The 19,683-nt window shown below is 48.7% G+C and overlaps 1 protein-coding gene across 1 annotated transcript in view; it reads left to right on the forward strand.

Moving 5' to 3' along the window:
* The window catches only part of DPYSL5 (dihydropyrimidinase like 5), a 49,582-nt gene that overhangs the window by 13,655 nt on the left and 16,244 nt on the right, over window positions 1-19,683 (forward strand). The window contains exons 2-6 of the mRNA XM_021697609.1: window positions 11,755-11,913; window positions 14,777-14,956; window positions 15,783-15,851; window positions 17,372-17,416; window positions 19,181-19,256. Of these exons, the coding sequence (XP_021553284.1) occupies window positions 11,755-11,913; window positions 14,777-14,956; window positions 15,783-15,851; window positions 17,372-17,416; window positions 19,181-19,256 (529 nt within the window). The remainder of the gene's footprint in view (window positions 1-11,754; window positions 11,914-14,776; window positions 14,957-15,782; window positions 15,852-17,371; window positions 17,417-19,180; window positions 19,257-19,683) is intronic.

The following is a 19,683-nucleotide window of genomic DNA, read 5'->3' on the forward strand; positions in this document are numbered from 1 at the left end:
AGTAATTCATCTCCAGGGGCGGGCGCCTGGGTGACTCAGTCGGTTAAGCGTCTGCCTTCAGCTCAGGTCATGATCCTGGGGTCCTAGGATTGAGTCCTGCGTCAGGCTCTGTACTCAGCCAGAAGTGTGCTTCTCTCTCTCTCTCTCTCAAATAAAATCTTTAAAAAAAATCCATCTCCAGAATTTTTTTTTTAAAGATTTGTTTATTTATTTGACAGAGAGAGACACAGTGAGAGAGAGAACACAAGCAGGGGGAGTGGGAGAGGGAAAAGCAGGCTTCCTGCTGAGCAGGGAGCCCGATGCACGGGGCTCGATCCCAGGACCCTGGGACCATGACCTGAGCCGAAGGCAGATGCTTAACGACTGAGCCACCCAGGCACCCCATCTCCAGAATTTTTTATCTTAACTAGCTGAAACTCAGTACCCATTAAATATGACTTCCCCATTCCCGCCCCCAGCCCCAGGCAGCCACCATTCCACTTTTTGTCACTGTGAACTTGACTACCCTAGGTACCTCATCTATGTGGATTCTTACAGTATTTGTTCATTTGTGACTGGCTTATTTCATTGAGCATAATGTTCTCAAAGTTTCAACTACGTTATAACATGGCTCAGAATTTCCTTCATTTTTAAGGCTGGATAACATTCATATATACCACAATGTGTTTATCTATCTGTGCATCACCGGACCCTTGGGTTGCTTCCACCTTTTGGCTGTTAGAATAATGCTGCTATGGACACATATATCTGTTTGAATCCTTGCTCTCAATCACAGACAGACTCATTTTGAGGATCACACAGGATAAGAAATGTTAAGAATACTGCACGTAGGGATGCCCGGGCGGCTCAGTCGTTAAGCGTCTGCCTTCGGCTCAGGTCATGATCCCAGGGTCCTGGGATCGAGCCCCATGTCAGGCTCTCTACTCGGTAGAAAGCCTGCTTCTCCCTCTCCCACTCCACCTGCTTGTGTTCCTTCTCTCGCTGTCGCTCTCTCTGTCAAATAAAATAAATAAAATCTTTAAAAAAAAAAAAGAACACTGCACATAGTAGGCCATCCGTCAATGTGAACCCCTCTCCTGAAAGTGCGTGCAGCCCCGGGGGTTAACTGCCACAGCGACGTGCTGTTTTCAATGTCAGTGATGTCACTTGCTCCAGAGCAAGCTGCTTCTCAGTCCCTGCAACGCGCCCATCTGCCATGCCTGGGAATTAACACAATTCATCCAGGGTTTAAAGGAAATGTCTTAACCGTGAAAATGTGCATCGTCTCACGCATGCTTTAACATTCCCCCTCCAGTTGGTATTCATGTATTCCTCGTTCCAGAAGCGAGAGAATGTTAGGGCTGATGTATATACTTCCTTATCAGTTGTCTATTTTAAGTATTCCCTCTAGGAGCCCTGAAGCGGGGCGAGATCACCCCAGGCTCTGAGGTTCTGGGCTAAGTTACTATTTCATAGGTATCAGATGTGTTCTTAGCATTACAGAAGAAAATGGGATTTGGAGTAAAAATATCTAGCCCCCAGTCTTGGCCCAGCTCTAAGACACCGAGGTAGGCAAACCGCTGTCCCACGTGGTGGTAGTGGTTGATGAGGGGAGGACTCTACTGTGCAAGCTGACCCACTCCTGGAGCACTCCGTGCATCGAAGGAGAGAGGGACCAGGTCCTTGGGCTGGGAGCAGCCCTCCAGGAGATTCTCTCTGGTTGTAGTTTCATCCAAAGCCCCTGGAGTAGGGGTGACTCTCTGCAGCCTTGGGCGCCTCCAGGGATGAGAACCCCAGAGCTCAGGAACAGTCATCCTTCCCTGCAGGGTCCTCTGAAATTAGAGGTTCTGCCGCCAGCACCGCCAAGCGAGCAGCCCCCCAAGAGAATCGGCTAGCACCCCTTTGTACTTAGGAATTTTTGAGACAGAAGGGAAGGAGGAGGAGAGCTCTTGCCAGCCTCCTGACCTGGGTGTGACCCAGCTGCTCCAAGCAGCAGAGCAGCAGGGCCCAGGGCCGTTGGGCTGACGGGAGGAGGGGAGGTGAGGATTTGGCATGGAGTCTCAGACCTTTCTCTGCCTTCTCTGCAGTGCTGCTGCTGGGGGCGGTGTGTGTGCCCGGGGCCTACCTTTTGAGCTGATGTCAGGGCTTCAGGAGCAGATGCGTTTGTTCACTGTCCCTGAGACCCCAAAACTGCCCTGGTTTGTTCACTCCTGGGGAGGGGGCGCTTAGGCCTCTGGGGGGGTGCGGGCAACTTAACCTCTAGGGTAGTTCCTCTCTTCTTGAAGCCGTTGAGCCAGGGAGTTTCGTGCCTTGGTAGGAGGGTTTGCTCGGCTTCCATAACCCCGTGCCAGACTGGTCTAACTCCTAGACCTTGGCTCTTCTTGGCTCTTCTTCCCAGTGTTCTTCCTGGTCTTATCTCCATCTTAATCCTCTCCCACGTGCTGCCTCTCAGAGCCCTATCCCACATCACCTCCTCCGACTCACCTTGTCCCCCTGGGTGACCTGTTAGCGATGACTCCCATGGTCATAGCTACAGCCTGGGCACCCCTGTTGTGCCTCCCCCAGATGCAGCCATCCACCACAACCCTGCTCCCCTCCCAGGGATCCCACATTCCAGGAATGGCACCCCATCCTCTCAAGCTGGAGCTCGCTCGCCCAAGACCACAGGACTCAGCGATACAGCCAGAAGTCGGATCCAGGTCTGCCAGGCTCCAGAGTTCAGGCTTCTCTCACCAGAGAGCCCGCCTCCACACACTGCTAACAAGCATAAAAATGCAAATGTCACCCTAAGCCCCAACCAAACCCTGGGCCAGCCCTGAGATGCCTCCCCCTTTATTGCTGCGCTGGATCTCTGCCCGGACCCTTTTGTGGGCCAGCCCTGCCCCACCCCCCCGGGCTCCCCACTCCCTCAGCTCTCCCGGGCTGCTTCCCCTGCCCCTGCTGCCAGCTTCCCTGGCCCTTCACGATGGCATGTTGATTCTAGACATCTCTAGTTGATTCTGCATGCAACTCCCGTAGGAGTGTTGGCTCAGCGCCACACTCCTCTAGTTTTTCCAAACCTTGCCCCTGGGAATTTGACTCCATTTCCTGTTTTGCTAAGAGGTCTGGGACCAAGGGTCCGGGGACCCTCTGATCATCTCCTTTCTCGATTCCCTACCGCTCTTGAGTGGATGGGAAGAGGGGTCTCTCCCAGCCTAATAGATACAAGGATCAACCCTCAGTTTCCTCATTGGAGCAATGGGGACAGTAATGTACCTCTTTCACAGGGTCATTGTTAGAGTTAAAGGGGCACAGAGCACGTGCTCAGGGGGTGTTGGTTATCATTAGTGATGTTCATCTCCACTTGGATGTCCCTCAGTGGGCTCTGTCTTAAGACGAACAAAAACTCCCTTCCCTCTCCTCATACTGTTTTTTTCAGCCACACAAGCATGAAACCTCCCTCATCATTTACATCACCTCCCCTTCTAGCATCAAACCTGGCTGTTACCGCTTCTTCCGGGAAACAGCTTTCATGTTTGTCCCTTCCATCCCCGGCCCCAAATTCAGGGCCATGACACTGCAGTGGGCACTCCATGGTCAGAGTATCGGCAGTCAGACTTCATCTTCTTCCCCTGCCCTGCAGCCTGCCGTGACTACAGACCTGTCCAGGGCTGGGGGTGTGGCAGCATCCTCCTATAAACCCCGCACTCCCTCAGCGTCCTCAGGACCACCGCCTCCTCAGGACACAAGTTGCTAAACTTTGCTGACCCGATGGAATCCAGGTTCAGCAGGGTCCTCACAGTCTGGTCCTAACTAGACCTGCCTCGGCCCAAACCAAACAGGTCTACTGTCTGTCCTCCAGCTGTGCCCCCGACTTTGCCCACACTATCATGCCCACCTTCCAGCTCTTAGCCTGCCTACCCAGTATATCCTTCCCTTCCTTTGGCCTTTTGCACTTGATGCTGCCACCAAAAAAAATACTACTTTTTTTTTTTTTTTAAGATTTTATTTATTTATTTGAGAGAGAGCATGAGCAGCGGGAGGGGCAAAAGGAGGGAGAGGGAAAAGCAGACTCCCCGCTGAGCAGGAAGCCCGCCCAGGACCCCAGGATCACGACCAGGACCCCAGGATCATGACCTGAGCCGAAGACAGACTGACTGAGCCACCCAGGCGCCCCAAGAGGAATGTTACTTTTGATGCCTTGTACTCTCACAGTACTTCGAAATCATCTCTATTACAAATGAACTTTTTTCTTGTCCTGTTTGCCAACCACATTTCTTGCTTCTTCTGGAGCATCTGATACGTGTCCAAGAGGGCACGTAGTGTATGTATTAATGCTACCTACAAATTATATACTTACTGGCCATAAACACTACTTATTAGGCTCCTACTATGTGCAGGCACTGTGCTAAGTGTTTTACATACATTTTCTCATCTAATTAGAGTAACCCCATGGATATATATTATCTTCATTTTACAAATGAGGAAATGGAGCTCAGAGATAAACAACTTGCCCAAGTTCTTACAAGTAAGTGATGGGACTAGGACTTAAACCTGGATCTGCCTGCCTTAAAGTCCGATTCTTGTCCTTATATACTATTTTGCCTTTTTTTTTTTTAAAGATTGTATTTATTTATTTATTTATTTGACAGAGAGAGATAGCGAGAGAAGGAACACAAGCAGGGGGAGTGGGAGAGGGAGAAGCAGGCTTCCCGCCGAGCGGGGAGCCCGATACGGGGCTCAATCCCAGGACCCTGGGATCATGACCTGAGCCGAAGGCAGATGCTTAATGACTGAGCCACCCAGGCGCCCCTATTTTGCCTCTCAATATGCCTGTACATGGCAGCCAGGGTAAGTGTGGGGAAAATGTCCTTTTCCCAAAATATATTGTGGATTGAAGGTTGCCTGTTTCCTCTGCAAAAAATTCAAAGAATGAAATGTGAGTTTTAGATAGGGTAATGCTTAGAGTAAGAGCATTGCAAGGTCAGACATGGGACCAGGCCCCCCCAGATGGTGTGGGAGAGGCTGTGGACACAGAAGGCGGGAGTGGAAAGTGAAAGGAAGTTTGGGAGTGCAATTAATTGCAAATGTACAATTTAGAGAAAACCAGTCAGCTGCAGGATGAGCTCCACAGGCTGTAAATTACAGGTCAAGAGAAGGCTTGAGAGCTGTCTGCAGCCACAGGGACAGAAAGGGTAGCCCCAGGGAACTGATCACACATCAGTCGGATGCCCCGCAGAAAAGCTAGGGGGTTTTTTGGTTTGGGTTTTGTTTTTTCAGAGAAAAGAGGCATTTGATAGAAACGGGTGGGGGCAGGTGCCTGGGTGGCTCAGTTGTTTAAGCGACTGCCTTCGGCTCAGGTCATGATCCTGGAGTCCCTGGATCGAATCCCGCATCGGGCTCCCTGCTCAGCGAGGAGCCTGCTTCTCCCTCTAACCCTCCCCCCTCTCATGTACTCTCTCTCTCTCTCTCATTCTCGCTCTCCCAAATAAATAAATAAATCTTTAAAAAAAAAAAAAAAAGAAAGGGGTGGGGGCAACTGCAAAAGAGACTGGAGCAGTGGTCAGTGCTCTAGAGGCCTGGAAGGGAATTGTCAGAGAAAGAGTCGGTGTCCCGAGCCCCCCAGTGTGAGCTGGCTGAGTTGGTGAAGCTCAGTGTAAACCTGTAAGAGCCGGATCACCCTCGATCAGGCAAGTGTAGCTAATAAAAATGTGGTACTCCTTGTTCAAAAATTAAGAAGAATTTTAAGATGATGACAGCAAAACATTAAATACCAAGCAGAGAGCCTCTCTACATGCAAGGCACGGTGGGACCCCTCAGGCCACAAAAGATACGGACTGAGTGCCAGGCATGGTTCTAAGGACCATGCATGTGTCATCTCACTTGATGAAATGCTCAGGTCCTTCTTTTGGAGAGCTTCTCAAGTCCGAAGACATGGTGGTGCTTAAGTGCTGGCTTTGCAGAGGGCCCATAAGCAGCTGACAGATCCCTGATGGTGAAGGAAGTTACTCAGAGCAAGAGAGAAACCACCGAGCTAGTGATTTTTTTTCTCTTGTACTTTGGGAGATTGTGAATAAAAGATAGAAGACCATTTTAATGTGCAAAGAAAAAGAACTGGTTCAGCACTTCCATGAGAGACAGATCTAGCTGAACCAGTGCTGCCTTTTTCAGCTGCTTCAGTGAATGTAGAAATGTTTGCATCGCGTTCACTAGTCAACAAAACACATCCAAATACTTATTTGACTCTCCATGCTGGAGCAGTCCCTCTTTAAAGACTGAGTTGCCCTTGATCTAGAGGTCTAGGCAAAAGCAGATCCTGCTTTTCTGATTCCAGTCACCTCCCCGAAAACAAATCCCCTTTTCTATGCGAAGTATAGAGCGTTCTATACGCTGCAGGAAGCCCCTCCCCCTTCCCCAGTGAAAAACCCCTCGGATTAGCTCTGGCCCAACTGCCTTCTCAACAGCAGAGCACAAAGTTTGTGCCTTGACCTATTGGTTCAGCCTTGGAACAAGCTTCTTCTTTGGGAGAAGGGTTGCGGGGCAGGAAGTGGTGTGGAATTGGAAGATAAAAATCTGATGAACTTCTGAAGCATAAAGGCGAGCTTTCTATCAGGTTTAAGTTGAGTTTCAGTACAAGTTCTGGCCAAGTGTGTGCCTGGAAAGTGGGTCATAAAATGGATTACCATTAAGTATATTGGGTTTTATTAGGAAACAAATGGAGGTGAGCATTACTGAACGTCAAGTAATTCCAGATTTACCCAGCAGAATATCACAAATGTCAAAAACAAATAACAGTAACCCTTTGAAATACTCAGGTTATGTTTCATCTCCTGCCAAATGTGTATCACGATGCTGAGTCTGTTGGTTAAACAAATGGTCCCAATATCCATATTAACTTAATAGAGATGTGAAGTCCCACATTCACAATAAAAACAAATGCCACATACTCAGTGGGGGGTGCTTGGCTAGACAGCAGTTTACGTAAAAACTTAAGGACCTGTGTTGGTAAATGGGCAGCTGTGGTCAGCCACAGGCTCCGGGAGACCCCGGTAAATTGGCTGTTCCTTGGGACAGGCCGGTAAAATTGGAAGTGCGCATGCGCCGCGAAGCTACACAGCCACTTCCTGGTATCCTATACACTGAACGTGGGGACTGTTCGTGTGTGAGCGGGAATACTCATGCACCATGTGTGGTGGTAAACGTCCATGAACTCGGAATTGAGTATCTACGTGGAGGAGTATTCATACGGTTAATTAAAGTGAATGAAATAGATCTTTAAGATGTTGAGTTTTGGGGCGCCTAGCTGGCTCAGTCGTTAGGCGTCTGCCTTCGGCACAGGTCATGATCTCAGGGTCCTGGGATCGAGCCCCACGGGGGGCTCTCTGCTCAGCGGGAAGCCGGCTTCTCCCTCTCCCACTCCCCCTGCTTGTGTTCCCTCTCTCGCTGTCTGTCAAATAAAATCTTAAAAAAAAAAAAAAAAGTTTTTTTAAAAAGCAAGTTGCAAAAAGTTATGGACAATCCAATACCATTTGTGTAAATTTTTTAAATTCACAAAGCAAACATAATCAAAGCCTAAGAACATAGATGGGAGCAATTTATATCAACCTCAAGGGAGAGGGATGGAGAACAGGATGGAGGGCTTTGTTTGGATTGCTTGTATTCCATTTTTTTAAATGTTTTTTAAAAAAACAGCAGAAAGTATTAAATCTGTTATGTTTGACTAGTGGTGGGCTCATGCCTATGTGTTGTATTATTTTCTATACTTTTTTTTTTAAAGACTTTATTTGACAGAGAGAGACACAGCGACAGCAGGAATACAAGCAGGGGGAGTGGGAGAGGGAGAAGCAGGCTCCCCGCTGAGCAGGGAGCCCGATGCGGGGCTCGATCCCAGGACCCCAGGATCATGACCTGAGCCGAAGGCAGATGCTTAACGACTGAGCCACCCAGGCGCCCCTATTTTCTATACTTCTACTGTATGTTTGAATTGCTTCATAACTTTAAAAGAAAGTATTTTGAACACATAAGCATGGTTAACTAAATTTTTTTAAGGATTTATTTATTTGAGAGAGAGAGTGCAAGTACGTGGGATGGGGGGAGCGGGGAGGGGCAGCGGGAGAAGAAGAGAGAGAATCTCAAGCAGACTCCCTGCTGAGCGGGAATCCCCATGGGGCTTGATCCCAGGACCCTGAGATCATGACCTGAGCTGAAACCAAGAGTCAGACGCCTAACCGACTGAGCCACCCAGGCGCCTCACATGGTTCACTAAATGTTAAATATTTAGCCTCCTCTAAATTTATGTTTAAAAAGGATATTAAAAATAAAGTAATATAGTCTATTAAATAGATTTCAGAAAACTAGAAAAAAAATAAATAACTCAGACTCGCATCACTCAAAACAGTCCTTGTTAATATTTTGGTCTATTTCCTCCCATGTTTTTCCTTGTGTGGGTGCCTGTGTGTTTAAACATACTTCTCAGCATCTTGGGTACACATATTGAATTCTGCCTTTTTCACTCATTATAGTATCACCCTTTTTCCATGTTATGACTTAGACTCCATGAACATCATTTCTGTTGACTTCCATTAAACATCGTCCACAGCTTGCTCAACCAACACCATCTTTGCATAAAACCAGGAACGTTCAGCAGTCACACAGCCCCGTGTTCGTAAACATAATCCCTTTGAAAGCCTCAGGAACAGGATTGGGTCGTGCTCTCTGTTGATTTCTAAAGGCTGTTTTGTGTGGGATGACAGTAAAAAGGTCTGTCACATCTGTGATATCACACTCCCAGGAAGACAGAGCTTGTTGGCATTCGTCCCGTGGGTTGGAACTGTACATATTTTCAAAGCCAGCTCTGTATATCTTGCCTGACAGGAAACAAGTGCTCGAACATCCTTGTACATCCAGCATCTGGTCTGGATTCCTGAGCCTGCAGCTGGGGGAGTATTTGCTGATCCTGTTAAACTCTTGTTTTGAGGCCGGAGGTTATGGCAGAAATAATTATTCCAGATATTTATGTGCCCCTTCCCAGCTTGCAGGTGCTCTCACATCCATTGCCACTAGATCATCTCTGGGCCCCCAGGAGGTGAGGTGCAGAGCGGGCACACAGCTGGCCCTGGATTCCAGCCAATAAGTGGGAAAGTCAGCACCACCGTCCTGGGACACCTACCAGAACTCTTCAGTTACTGTCCTTAGACTCAGGCAAGAGGGGCCATGTCTGCCCAGAGCCCATTGTCCTCTTCTAGACTCAGGATCCCTGGAATTCCCTAACAAATGGTCCTGAGCACTTCCAGGACCTATGCAAGTTTGAATCCGTCCTCTTGGGGGCCAGACTACCAGTGTGTGCACGCCTGGGTCCAAGGGCAGCATTTTGCAGGGAGTGAGCAGATCTTAGACCTGCAGGCTGCAGGATGAACCTCAGGGTCAGGGGTGTGAGCTGGGGGCAGGTGCAAAGGCTGAAGGCCAACATCCCCTGCAATGTAGCTCAGAGCTACAAGGACTCCCAAGAGCTCTAAATTCAGGCCTGGCCTTCTCAGCCATATATTTGTCAGAGTAGTAGGAGGATAGAATGTATTCTGTGTAACAGCTTGATCTGTAACTTTTAACCATTTTAGAGATTCATCACATGGACCTCCTTTTCTACTCTTGCTCTGGGACCCACAGATCTTAAGAAAAGTCTTGGCTTCCTTATCATACTGTGCTGTTTCCAGGTCCCCATTTTTCTATCCAAGGTCACACACATACTGAGGGGAGTGCAAAGGAAAGCAATCTAGAACCAATAAAACAGGTGTATAAAATAAATAAAACAATTTAGTGTATAAATTCCCAATATCCGACACACCCCATGTCCACGTGTAAAGGCAAGAAATGCATTTCAGGGCAGAATAGAGTACAACCACCTGCTGCAAGGATGAATCAGCCTGGCAGATCCAGCCGGATCACAAATAGAAGCCAACTAGTAAAGCTACAATCTGCTGCTCTTCCCCTTCTCTCATTTCCCTGCCCCCTCACCCCCATCCCGGTTCCCCCTTTGTGTACCACAGAACTACCGCCCTCTGTTGGTTGTTTTAAGCCATGCAAGAGGTGGGACCCCTGACATCTTGACAACATGGAGAGTTTTCTCCCTGGCCAAGTCAGGGTCAGCATGGAAAATCTGTGTTGCAAGAGTTTTCATTTTAATTGTTGTTTGGTCACAGAACTCAATTTTTTTTCAGTTCCCCATTCCCCAGCAATACTTCTGATTTGTGATCAAGGATTTGACTGACTAGAGGAGCATGAAATCATCAAGACAATTTCATTGTCCTGTTTTTCTCCCCTACAGAAAACGGAGATAAACAGCCAAAGTCTGGATAATTAAACACACATTAGGACAGACTTCACTCCGTCCATTTTATTCGAGATGTTTCACTTGACTTTCCCAGCTATCCAGCAAGGAAGCTAATCAGTAAAGCTTAGAGAGGTTAAGTAGCTATTATAGTAGCTATTATAGCTACTATATTATACCTATATAGTAGCTATATATAGGTAGCTATTATAGGTATATGTCAGAAAGGTTAAGTAATGTGGCTGAGGTTATCCAGCTGGGAGGTGGCGAGTGGGGACTCAAATTTTGGCCCAAGTTGAAGGACAGGTTTTGTCCAAACTTTTACTCATTGGAAAAAGAGAGTCAACTTCTATCAGAGCACTCACAGAGTAGTGGAGCCCTCTCTTAATTATTCTATTTTGATGAAGTTTTGTTTGGGAACAACACATTAGCCTGGAACAGCCTTTAGTCAATGCTAGTTCTGGAAGCTTGTGCAGGTCACCCAACCAAACTGGTTTAAAAAAAAGTATGTGTGGGGGAGGTGGATCTTTAATACAGATTTGGTAATTATTCCTGGAGGTATGCTTTTTTTTTTTATTACAAGTAGGCTTTTTAAAGATTTCTCTTGAAGTGGTATCTTGTGGAGATTGTGAATAGGATAATTTTTCATTGATAAATCATACAGGGACCTAAAAAGTGCTCTATCTCAAACAAGATAAATGGAAATGAACTTAATGTGCTTGGAAAAACTGAAGACAAAAACCCCCATGTGGAAGGTGCATATGAAAACTTTGAATAAAATTGTTTCATGAAGGGGCGACTGGGTGGCTCAGTTGGTTAAGCGTCTGCCTTCGGCTCAGGTCATGGTCCCGGGGTCCTGGGAGTCCTGGGATCGAGCCCCGCATCGGGCTCCCTGCTCAGTGGGGAGCCTGCTTCTCCCTCTGCCCCTCCCCAAAGCTTGTGCTCTCTATCAAATAAATAAAAAATATTTTAAATAAGTAAATAAAATTGTTTCATGAAATACGAGAGAATAAAACAAAATGACATATCCAAATTAACATTTGCTTCGTTAGGATTTAAATACGTCTGGGTGACTAAATAAATATTATAAATAGACACATTACATTGAGCATTTGGTTGCATCATCTACATACTCCAGTTGGCCAGAATCATTGGGGGTGGGGGCAGTCTGCTCTTTGGGCAGGAGAGGCTGGCCTCAGGCTCCAGTAACACACGAAGTGGTTTTTCCAAAGCACCGAGCCACACCCCGAGACAAGGAAGAAGCAGGTTTGTGTGCTGGATCCACAGTGGGGGTGAAGGTTACACACTGGGTCCTGCATGTCCGGCTCCTTACAGTTTCCCAAGGGTTGCTGCACTGGGGACTCACAGCCTCTTGCTTGATAGGGTCTGTGGTTGGCCCCCCGTGTCTCCCTGCATCGGCGACTCCGGTGTGGGAAGGGATGTGACAAGACTGCTCTTCCTGTCCCTTGCAGGCGGCGCTAGTCGGAGGAACCACCATGGTCATCGGCCACGTCCTGCCTGATAAGGAGACCTCCCTGGTGGACGCCTACGAGAAGTGCCGGGGTCTGGCTGACCCCAAGGTCTGCTGTGACTACGCCCTGCACGTGGGGATCACCTGGTGGGCACCCAAGGTAACAGTGCTGGCTGGAATCCCAAAAGAAGAATGAAAGCTCTCTGAGGCAGAGGGGCAGTCTGGTCGGAGCCGGCTAGGTTGGGGTGCTCTCCCACAGGTGTGGGACCCCCCCCACTATCCTAGCCACCCCCAAATGCCAAAAGAAAAAAACCCACCGGATTCCACAAGGGGGTGAGAAGGCTTGTTCTTAATTTAAAGGGCCAGGTTTCCATCAGACACAGAAGGCCTAAGACAAAGGTGTAGGGAGCTCTGAATCCTTGCTCAGCCCACAGCAGCATCTCTCGATGGCAGCGGCACCTAAGGGGGCTGCTGCTGAGTAGTGGGCAAGAGTCAGGCTCCAAGGGTCATGTCGTTTCGTGCTGGAAGGGACAGCATGGCCCTGAGGGCTCAGAACAGAACAGAGGGTGCTATCCTGGCTCAGTGCTGCCTGGAACAAATGGACAGGGCCCCTTCTTCCCTCTGGGGGCCCAGCCCCCACTCTGAGAGCCCGGAGGCTGCTCCTGGCGCATGGCTGAGGCTGCCTCCCACGGAGCCATTTCTCACTTCAGCCTTTGTGGCCTTCACTCTGGCTTTCCTGTCCTCCCATTGCCCCAGGCCCCAGGGCCACACCCCGATTCCCACCTCCTTGCTCCTCCTAAAAAACAGATAGACAGGCGTTTAGATTTTGCTTCATTTCTGGAGTTTTACTGCTTATTACCCCAGGGAAGCAGGCTGGGTGTTCGTTCTTTCCTCAATTCTGTATTAATCACCATGTGCCGGTTCTTGTGTGGGTGCCCTAGAATCATAAAAAGAAACGAGCACTGGGCCGCCGGGCTGGCTCCGTTGGTAGAGCATGCAGCTCTTGATCTCAAGGCCGTGAGTTCAAACTCCACATTGGTCATGGAGTCTACTTTAAAAAAACAAAACAAGGGGCGCCTGGGTGGCTCAGTCGTTAAGCGTCTGCCTTCGGCTCGGGTCATGATCCCAGGGTCCTGGGATCGAGCCCCACATCGGGCTCCCTGCTCAGCGGAGAGCCTGCTTCTCCCTCTCCCACTCCCCCTGCTTGTGTTCCCTCTCTCGCTGTGTCTCTCTGTCAAATAAATAAATAAAAAAACAGGGCGCCTGGGTGGCTCAGTTGGTTAAGTGACTGCCTTCAGCTCAGGTCATGATCCCAGGGTCCTGGGATCGAGTCCCGCATCGGGCTCCCTGCTCTGTGGGGAGCCTGCTTCTTCCTCTCCCACTCCCCCTGCTTGTGTTCCCTCTCTCGCTGTGTCTCTCTCTGTCAAATAAATAAATAAATAAATAAATAAATAAATAAATAAATAAAAAACAAGCATTAAGACATTTTACAAAATCCTTCAGCTGTGGAGCCTGGCCTAAAGGGCCTGACTCCCTTCTCAGATGGTAATTAAAAGCCTCATGTAGGGCGCCTGGGTGGCTCAGTTGGTTAAGCGACTGCCTTCGGCTCAGGTCATGATCCTGGAGTCCCGGGATCGAGTCCCGCATCGGGCTCCCTGCTCAGCGGGGAGTCTGCTTCTCCCTCTGACCCTCCTCCCTCTCATGCTCTCTGTCTCTCATTCTGTCTCAAATAAATAAATAAAATCTTTAAAAAAAAAAAAAAAAAGCCTCGTGTACTTCTGCCCTTGGTTTTTAGCTGTGAGTGTGGGGCTCACCTAGTCTCCTCCGTTATTTCCGACCTGGTCCTTAGGAAAGGCCTCAGAGCCCCCCAAGCCTCACACCATGAAGACCTCCCTCCTGGTATTGGGAAAAGGCGCAGACCACCCTGAATGTCAGCCAGCCCCTACCATAAGTGGGGGTTTTGTTTATTTGGACACCCTCCTGGGTGGACGACCCTACCCCAAGCTTCTCTATTCCCTCCCCCTCGAGTTGGCCTGGAATAGAGCGTCCATTCTGATTCTCAGCCACACTGAGGCCAGGCCAGCCATCCCTAGGTCCCCGGAGGTTGTGGGGACTTCCATGCCTCTAGAATTTCAGATTCTTTTTTGTTATTATCAAAAAATTTCTAACTATAGATTTTAAAAACAGAAAAGAAGCCCATCATCTGGTCACCCCCAACACAACCACTATTGTTTTAGCTTATTTCCTTCCAGTCTGTTTTTCACAGGTGCTTTTTACATAGTAACTCTTTCACTTAAGTGGGAGCATTTTTTATTTGGCTGCATGGTCTTCATGGAGATAAACTTCAAGTTATTTTCCTATTGTCAGACCAATGTTGCTTCCATTTTCTCATCCCAGTTTCCAGTTTACATCCTAATAATGTTGGAATGAATCTTCTTATTCACATAGCTTTATTCACATTCCTAAATTAGATTTTTCCCAGGGTCTCAGGATTTTTTTTTTTTTTTTTAGATTTTATTTTTAGGTAATCTTCATGCCCAACCTGGGGCTCGAACCCACAACCCCAAGATCAAGAGTTGCATGCTTCACTGACTGAGCCAGCCAGGCGCCCCCAGTCTCTGGATTTTTAGCATTATTGTGCCTTCTTTGTAACGCCACTTCCATTATGGGGGCAGGGGGCACAAGCCGTGGGAGTAAAAGCTGTTAGTGCATTCACCAAGAAGGCTGCCTTGGAGTCAGAAACACAGGACAAGCCTCTGGGATAGCAGAAACATGCCTGGACAGTAACAATATAGGCTATATTTGTGTCACGCTTGACAAATTACCAAGTAGTTCTGCGTCCGTTTGCTCATGTAACCATACAGCTGCCTGTGGGAGGAAAATGAGATACTGCGAGGTGGCGGGTGGTCATACAGTCACTCCGCCGACTGGCCCACATCCCCTCCATCCTGGGCCAGCATCCACCAGCCCGCCTCTTGCACATCTGTACTCACGAGGCATTGCCTTTGCATTTTGCTCTCCAGGTGAAAGCAGAAATGGAGACACTGGTAAGGGAGAAGGGTGTCAACTCGTTCCAGATGTTCATGACCTACAAAGACTTGTACATGCTTCGGGACAGTGAGCTGTACCAAGTGTTACACGCTTGCAAGGACATTGGAGCGATCCCTCGAGTCCATGCTGAGAATGGGGAGCTCGTGGCCGAGGCAAGGCAATAGAGAATATTGGGAAGGGGGGAGGCTGGGGCGCCAGTACAAACAGTTCTTAGGGGGATTCCTGACCCCCCCCATCACCCATCCCACAATTTTGTTCAGAGAAAATAAGTTATAAAAGAAAGTGTGAGATGTTGACACCCCAGATGACAAATCTGAGTCAGAAAATCCAAACTTTTCTACTGTCTATGAAACAAAAAATCTCTTTACAGTCCAGAATGGTGTCTGAGTCTTAGATAATGATGTCTTAGTTCTAATGATAGGATATTTAAATTCCATTATAGCAAAAGAATTTGGAGCACCTCTAAAAATATTTTTAATGAGATTTGGCATCGGGATAAATCAGAGTCAGCTCTCTGCTTTCCTGTTACCCCCCCCCCAACCCCCAAAAGAGCTGAGATATTATTAACAATCTCCTCACTGGTAGATGAGCCCCTTTTCACGCCTGGAAATTAAATAGGATACTTGGGAATGGTTAATCTAGGTGTTGCTGGAAGCTAGAGATTTGACTAGACTTTCAGTGGGGGCAATTCTGACTTTCAGACCGATTGTCTTGGATGTCCCAAGCCTGTTGGCTAATTACAGAACTGTAATTTTAAGAGGAAAAAATATGTTCAATCCTTATGAAGTGAAACTCAAGAGAGACTTACTGCAAGAGAGCCCTGTACTGATTCTGCCCTCTTTGGAAGGTGAATACTACAGAAGTGAGAAAAGTAGCAAGCCTATTGGAATGGGCTACGTCCGGCATATTTTAGTGTCCCTGGGGTTTCTGATTTTCTTGTATCTGTATGGTTCTCTCAGTTTTCTGTCTTTTATTCAGGGTGCCAAGGAGGCGCTAGATTTGGGTATCACAGGCCCAGAAGGAATCGAGATCAGCCGCCCAGAGGAGGTGAGGAAAACTTTCTGTGCCTCTTGTCAGCTTTTTTCCTATGGATTCATAGAATCTTTAGGATAGAAGAGACATCAGTAAATATAAGTTGTGTATTATCGCTTTCTCCATGGGTGAAATTCTCATCTGAAGCTTTTCAGAGAACACCCTCCTCCCTGCTGAGGTTGACATGGCCTTAAGCTTCTTTGGGAAAGACTGTATGGGGGAAACCAGACCCACCCGATTTGATTCTGATTTCAGGGATCCGAGGGAGACAACGTGAGGACAGCGGGAATTGCTTTCTCCAAAAATTGAATGGGGGGCGGGGGGGTGAGGGGGGGAGACAGAGTGAAAGTGCCTTCAGGTGTTAGAAGAAATTCTGGACTATAAGCCAGTGATTCAGCGTTTTCTGAATGACATCCCTTTGAGCACCTGAGGAAAACTTTGGACCCTTCCACCAGAAACCAGAGGCACACCCATGTCTGTGCTCTCTGCCCCTTACTACCCCATGACCCACGGCGATGGTAATGAAAAGCCCTGCTGTCCTTCTAACCTGTGGTTTTATCCTTGCTCAGTGCTGCAGGGCGTCCACACACATCCCCGATAGTCCCCCTCCCTGCTGGAGAATTCTCCGGAGGGACCACATTGGACTTCTTGTCCTGTGATCCTATTCAGACATCCCCCACCATTCGTGAGGAAAAAGCTATTTTCCATGTCTTCAAAGCCTTCAGTGCAGGGTGGTGGCTGCATGTCCCTGAGGGACGAGGAGCCAGAGACAGGATGTGAGGGCACTGCCATCAGACAGACAAGGCCCTGGGTGTCTGTAAGAACAGGAGTGGGCGGGTGAGCACAGGACTGGGCTTTGCTCAGTTATAGGAGGGCAAGAGCAAGGCTTTGACTATAGGATATTAATAGCATGAGTCATCACTGTCATGGTCTAGTGGTTAAAGGCTCCACGCCAGGGGAGATTTTGCTCTCCGCAGGACCTTTGGCAACACCTAGCGATGTTTTCGGTTCTCCCACCTGGGGGTGGCACTGCTGGCCTCTAGTGGGTAGAGGTGAGGGATGCTGTTTCTGGATCCTACGGTGCCGAGACAGCCCCCACCATGAAGAATTACCTGACTCAGAACGTCCACAGTGCCACGGTTCAGAAACCCTGGTCTGGGTTAATTTCCAGTTTGGTATTAGTGAGCATCGTTCCTTTGCTACCGTGCTGAGGTGGCTGTGGAGAGAAGACACCAGAAAACACGGAGAGATGGGAATCTAGGTTTCCGTTTGCTTTTGTTTTGTTGCCTTTTACTTAAGGCCTGAGTAGCATCCAGCGAGGATATGCCTGGTGCTAAGTTCTCCGATTGCCTCAGGGGGAGCAGAGTGGTTGGAGCTTGGTGCTCTTGGGATGCAGCCCCTGTGGGTACAGTGGACCCTTCCAGCTCTGTGTTGGATATTCCAGAACTTTCTACAAAGTGGGTTCTTGAGCAGATGTGGGCTTGCTTGGGAGAGATGGTAAAGCTTGTTTTCTTCCGGTACTTTGTTTCTAACAGTTGGAAGCTGAAGCCACTCACCGAGTTATCACCATTGCAAACAGGGTAAGTAGACCCCGACTTGCCCTCAACCCATTCTTGACTCTGGGATCAGAAGCCAGACTCTTCAGTCTACACGGCGGGGTCCCATTCTGCCCTGGCTGCCAGCACCATGCCTGACTTGCAGGAACCCAGAACCATTGGCTGGGTGAATGTTGTTATTCCCACAGACCTGGTGCCTAGGTCCTTCCTGCCAGCTCTCTATTCCACCCCCTTGAGCTTGCTGAGTCTGGCTTCACTGCTCAGGTGGAAATGGCTCCCATGGGAGGCAGGTGGGTTCAGGGGCCACAGAACCTCCCTGCAACTGAACTCTGCTTCCTGTAGAGGAATTCGGTAGATGTTTGCTTAAACCTCCACCTCTGGACCACTTAGAAGTTTTCCTTGGTATCGCTCAGGATCTGGGGGTGCAGATGCAGTGTGGTGATGGGAACCGAGGAAGGGATGTGAGGCCTTTACCAAATACAAGCTCTCAGGTTTATGCAAGTCACTCAACCACTCTGCTATACTATTTTGTTACCTAAAATTGGAGTGGTAATATCACTTGTCACGGGTTGTGAGTCTCAAAGGGGGCAGAGCAGGAACGGCAGTTTATAAACAGCAGAGCCCTAGACCAAGGTTATTTCTCCTTCTAAACGATCAGTAAAGAGTTCAATTTGCTCAGAGAATCTGAACTGTCGCATCTAGAACACCGGTTTTCTAAGTGTGGTAACTGGACCGGCAGCATCAGCATTTGTTGGGAGTTTAGAAATGCAGATTCTCGGGCCCATGCAGACCTATTGAATCAGAAACGGGGCATGATGCCCAGCCATCTGTTTTCAATAGCCCACCCCTGATTCTAGTGGGCACTAATGCTCCAGAACCTCTCCTCTGGAAAGACACGGACTCCCTCCAAGGGTGTAAGCCTGAGGGGTGGTGTTAGGAACACCAGGGAAAACACAGAGGTTGGAGGTCCAGCAGATCTCAGAATCAGACAGTAAAGTTGTGCCAAGCATATGACCTGTCGGGCCAGTTCCTAAGCTTTCTGTCCTCTCATTTTGATAAGCAGAGAAGGCATCAGAATAACATTTGGGAAAAGTTTCCCGTTAGCAATTTACAATGGACAGGGACATTGTTTTACTGGCGTAATGAGAGTTACGATATCAATTACTCCCTGATGGAAACTTACCCCAGAGTAAGGACAGATCTGAACAACACAAGTCCAGCTTCCTATTTTTTAGCTCAAACATATGCCCAGAGAAGCGAAGACATGGACCTTTGTCGTCCAGCTCAGCAGAGGAGAAGCTCATCGATACTACAATCCAGGTGTCCATTTGCAAGACCAGTCCTGTCTGACATGGACTCTGAACCCTGAACCTCCTGTATTTTGTTTCTTGTCCAGGGTGCATTCTGTCTACTGATAAAGCAGCCCTCATACAGCAGGCTTTGTCATTTTAGATACGGAGTATAATCCACGACTGTCTCTAGGTCCTCACACCCGTGAACAGAAAATAGTCCCTTGTTTTATAAATCATCTTGATTTCGGCTGACCTCTTGCCCTGACATTCCCACTGACTCTGGGGCTGAGTGCTGCCTGCCTCCTCCCTGCTTCACTCAGTCCATGCTCTGGCCGCCAGCCCCGCATTCCTGGTGGAAGACCCTCACCCTGAGAGTGGGGCTGAGAGATACAGGGGGAGGTGCTGCGGCCAGCATTGGTTTGGCTGGGGCTGTGCTCGTGCTTGGCAGGTTCATGGCGTTGATGCGCTCTCCTTCCCGCTGGGTTTCCTTATTTAGACCCACTGCCCGATCTACCTGGTCAACGTGTCCAGCATCTCGGCCGGTGAGGTTATCGCAGCTGCTAAGATGCAAGGTGAGTCCTGGGGCTGGAATGGACATGGGCATGTGGGGTGGGATTGCAGCCCTTCGGGGCCCGCCAGCCCAGGGGCCCAGTGTATGCCCTGTTGTCTCCTGTCACCCTTAGAAGCACTCTGCTCTAGCCTGGGTCCAGTGAGTTAGAACCACTGTTTTCCTCTGCACATCTGTCTAACAGCTTTACAGAAGTGTCTGTCACCTCTCCTGGGTCTGGTCAAATTTTCCAAGTTTTCAGGCAACTCATTAATTGCTATCTTTTTGGCCTCTTGGGTTTTACTAGCGGTTGCCTTGGTAACTGACATAAAATCCTGGACCAGTTCCACTGGACATTTCAGGGGATGCTTTGGAAGTCCCTGGAGGAATAACAGCATCTGAGCCCAACTTCCCTCACAGCCCCCCCCCCCCCCCCCCCCCCCCCCCCCCCC

Source organism: Neomonachus schauinslandi, chromosome 10, assembly GCF_002201575.2.
Source record: "Neomonachus schauinslandi chromosome 10, ASM220157v2, whole genome shotgun sequence".
NCBI lineage: Eukaryota > Metazoa > Chordata > Mammalia > Carnivora > Phocidae > Neomonachus > Neomonachus schauinslandi.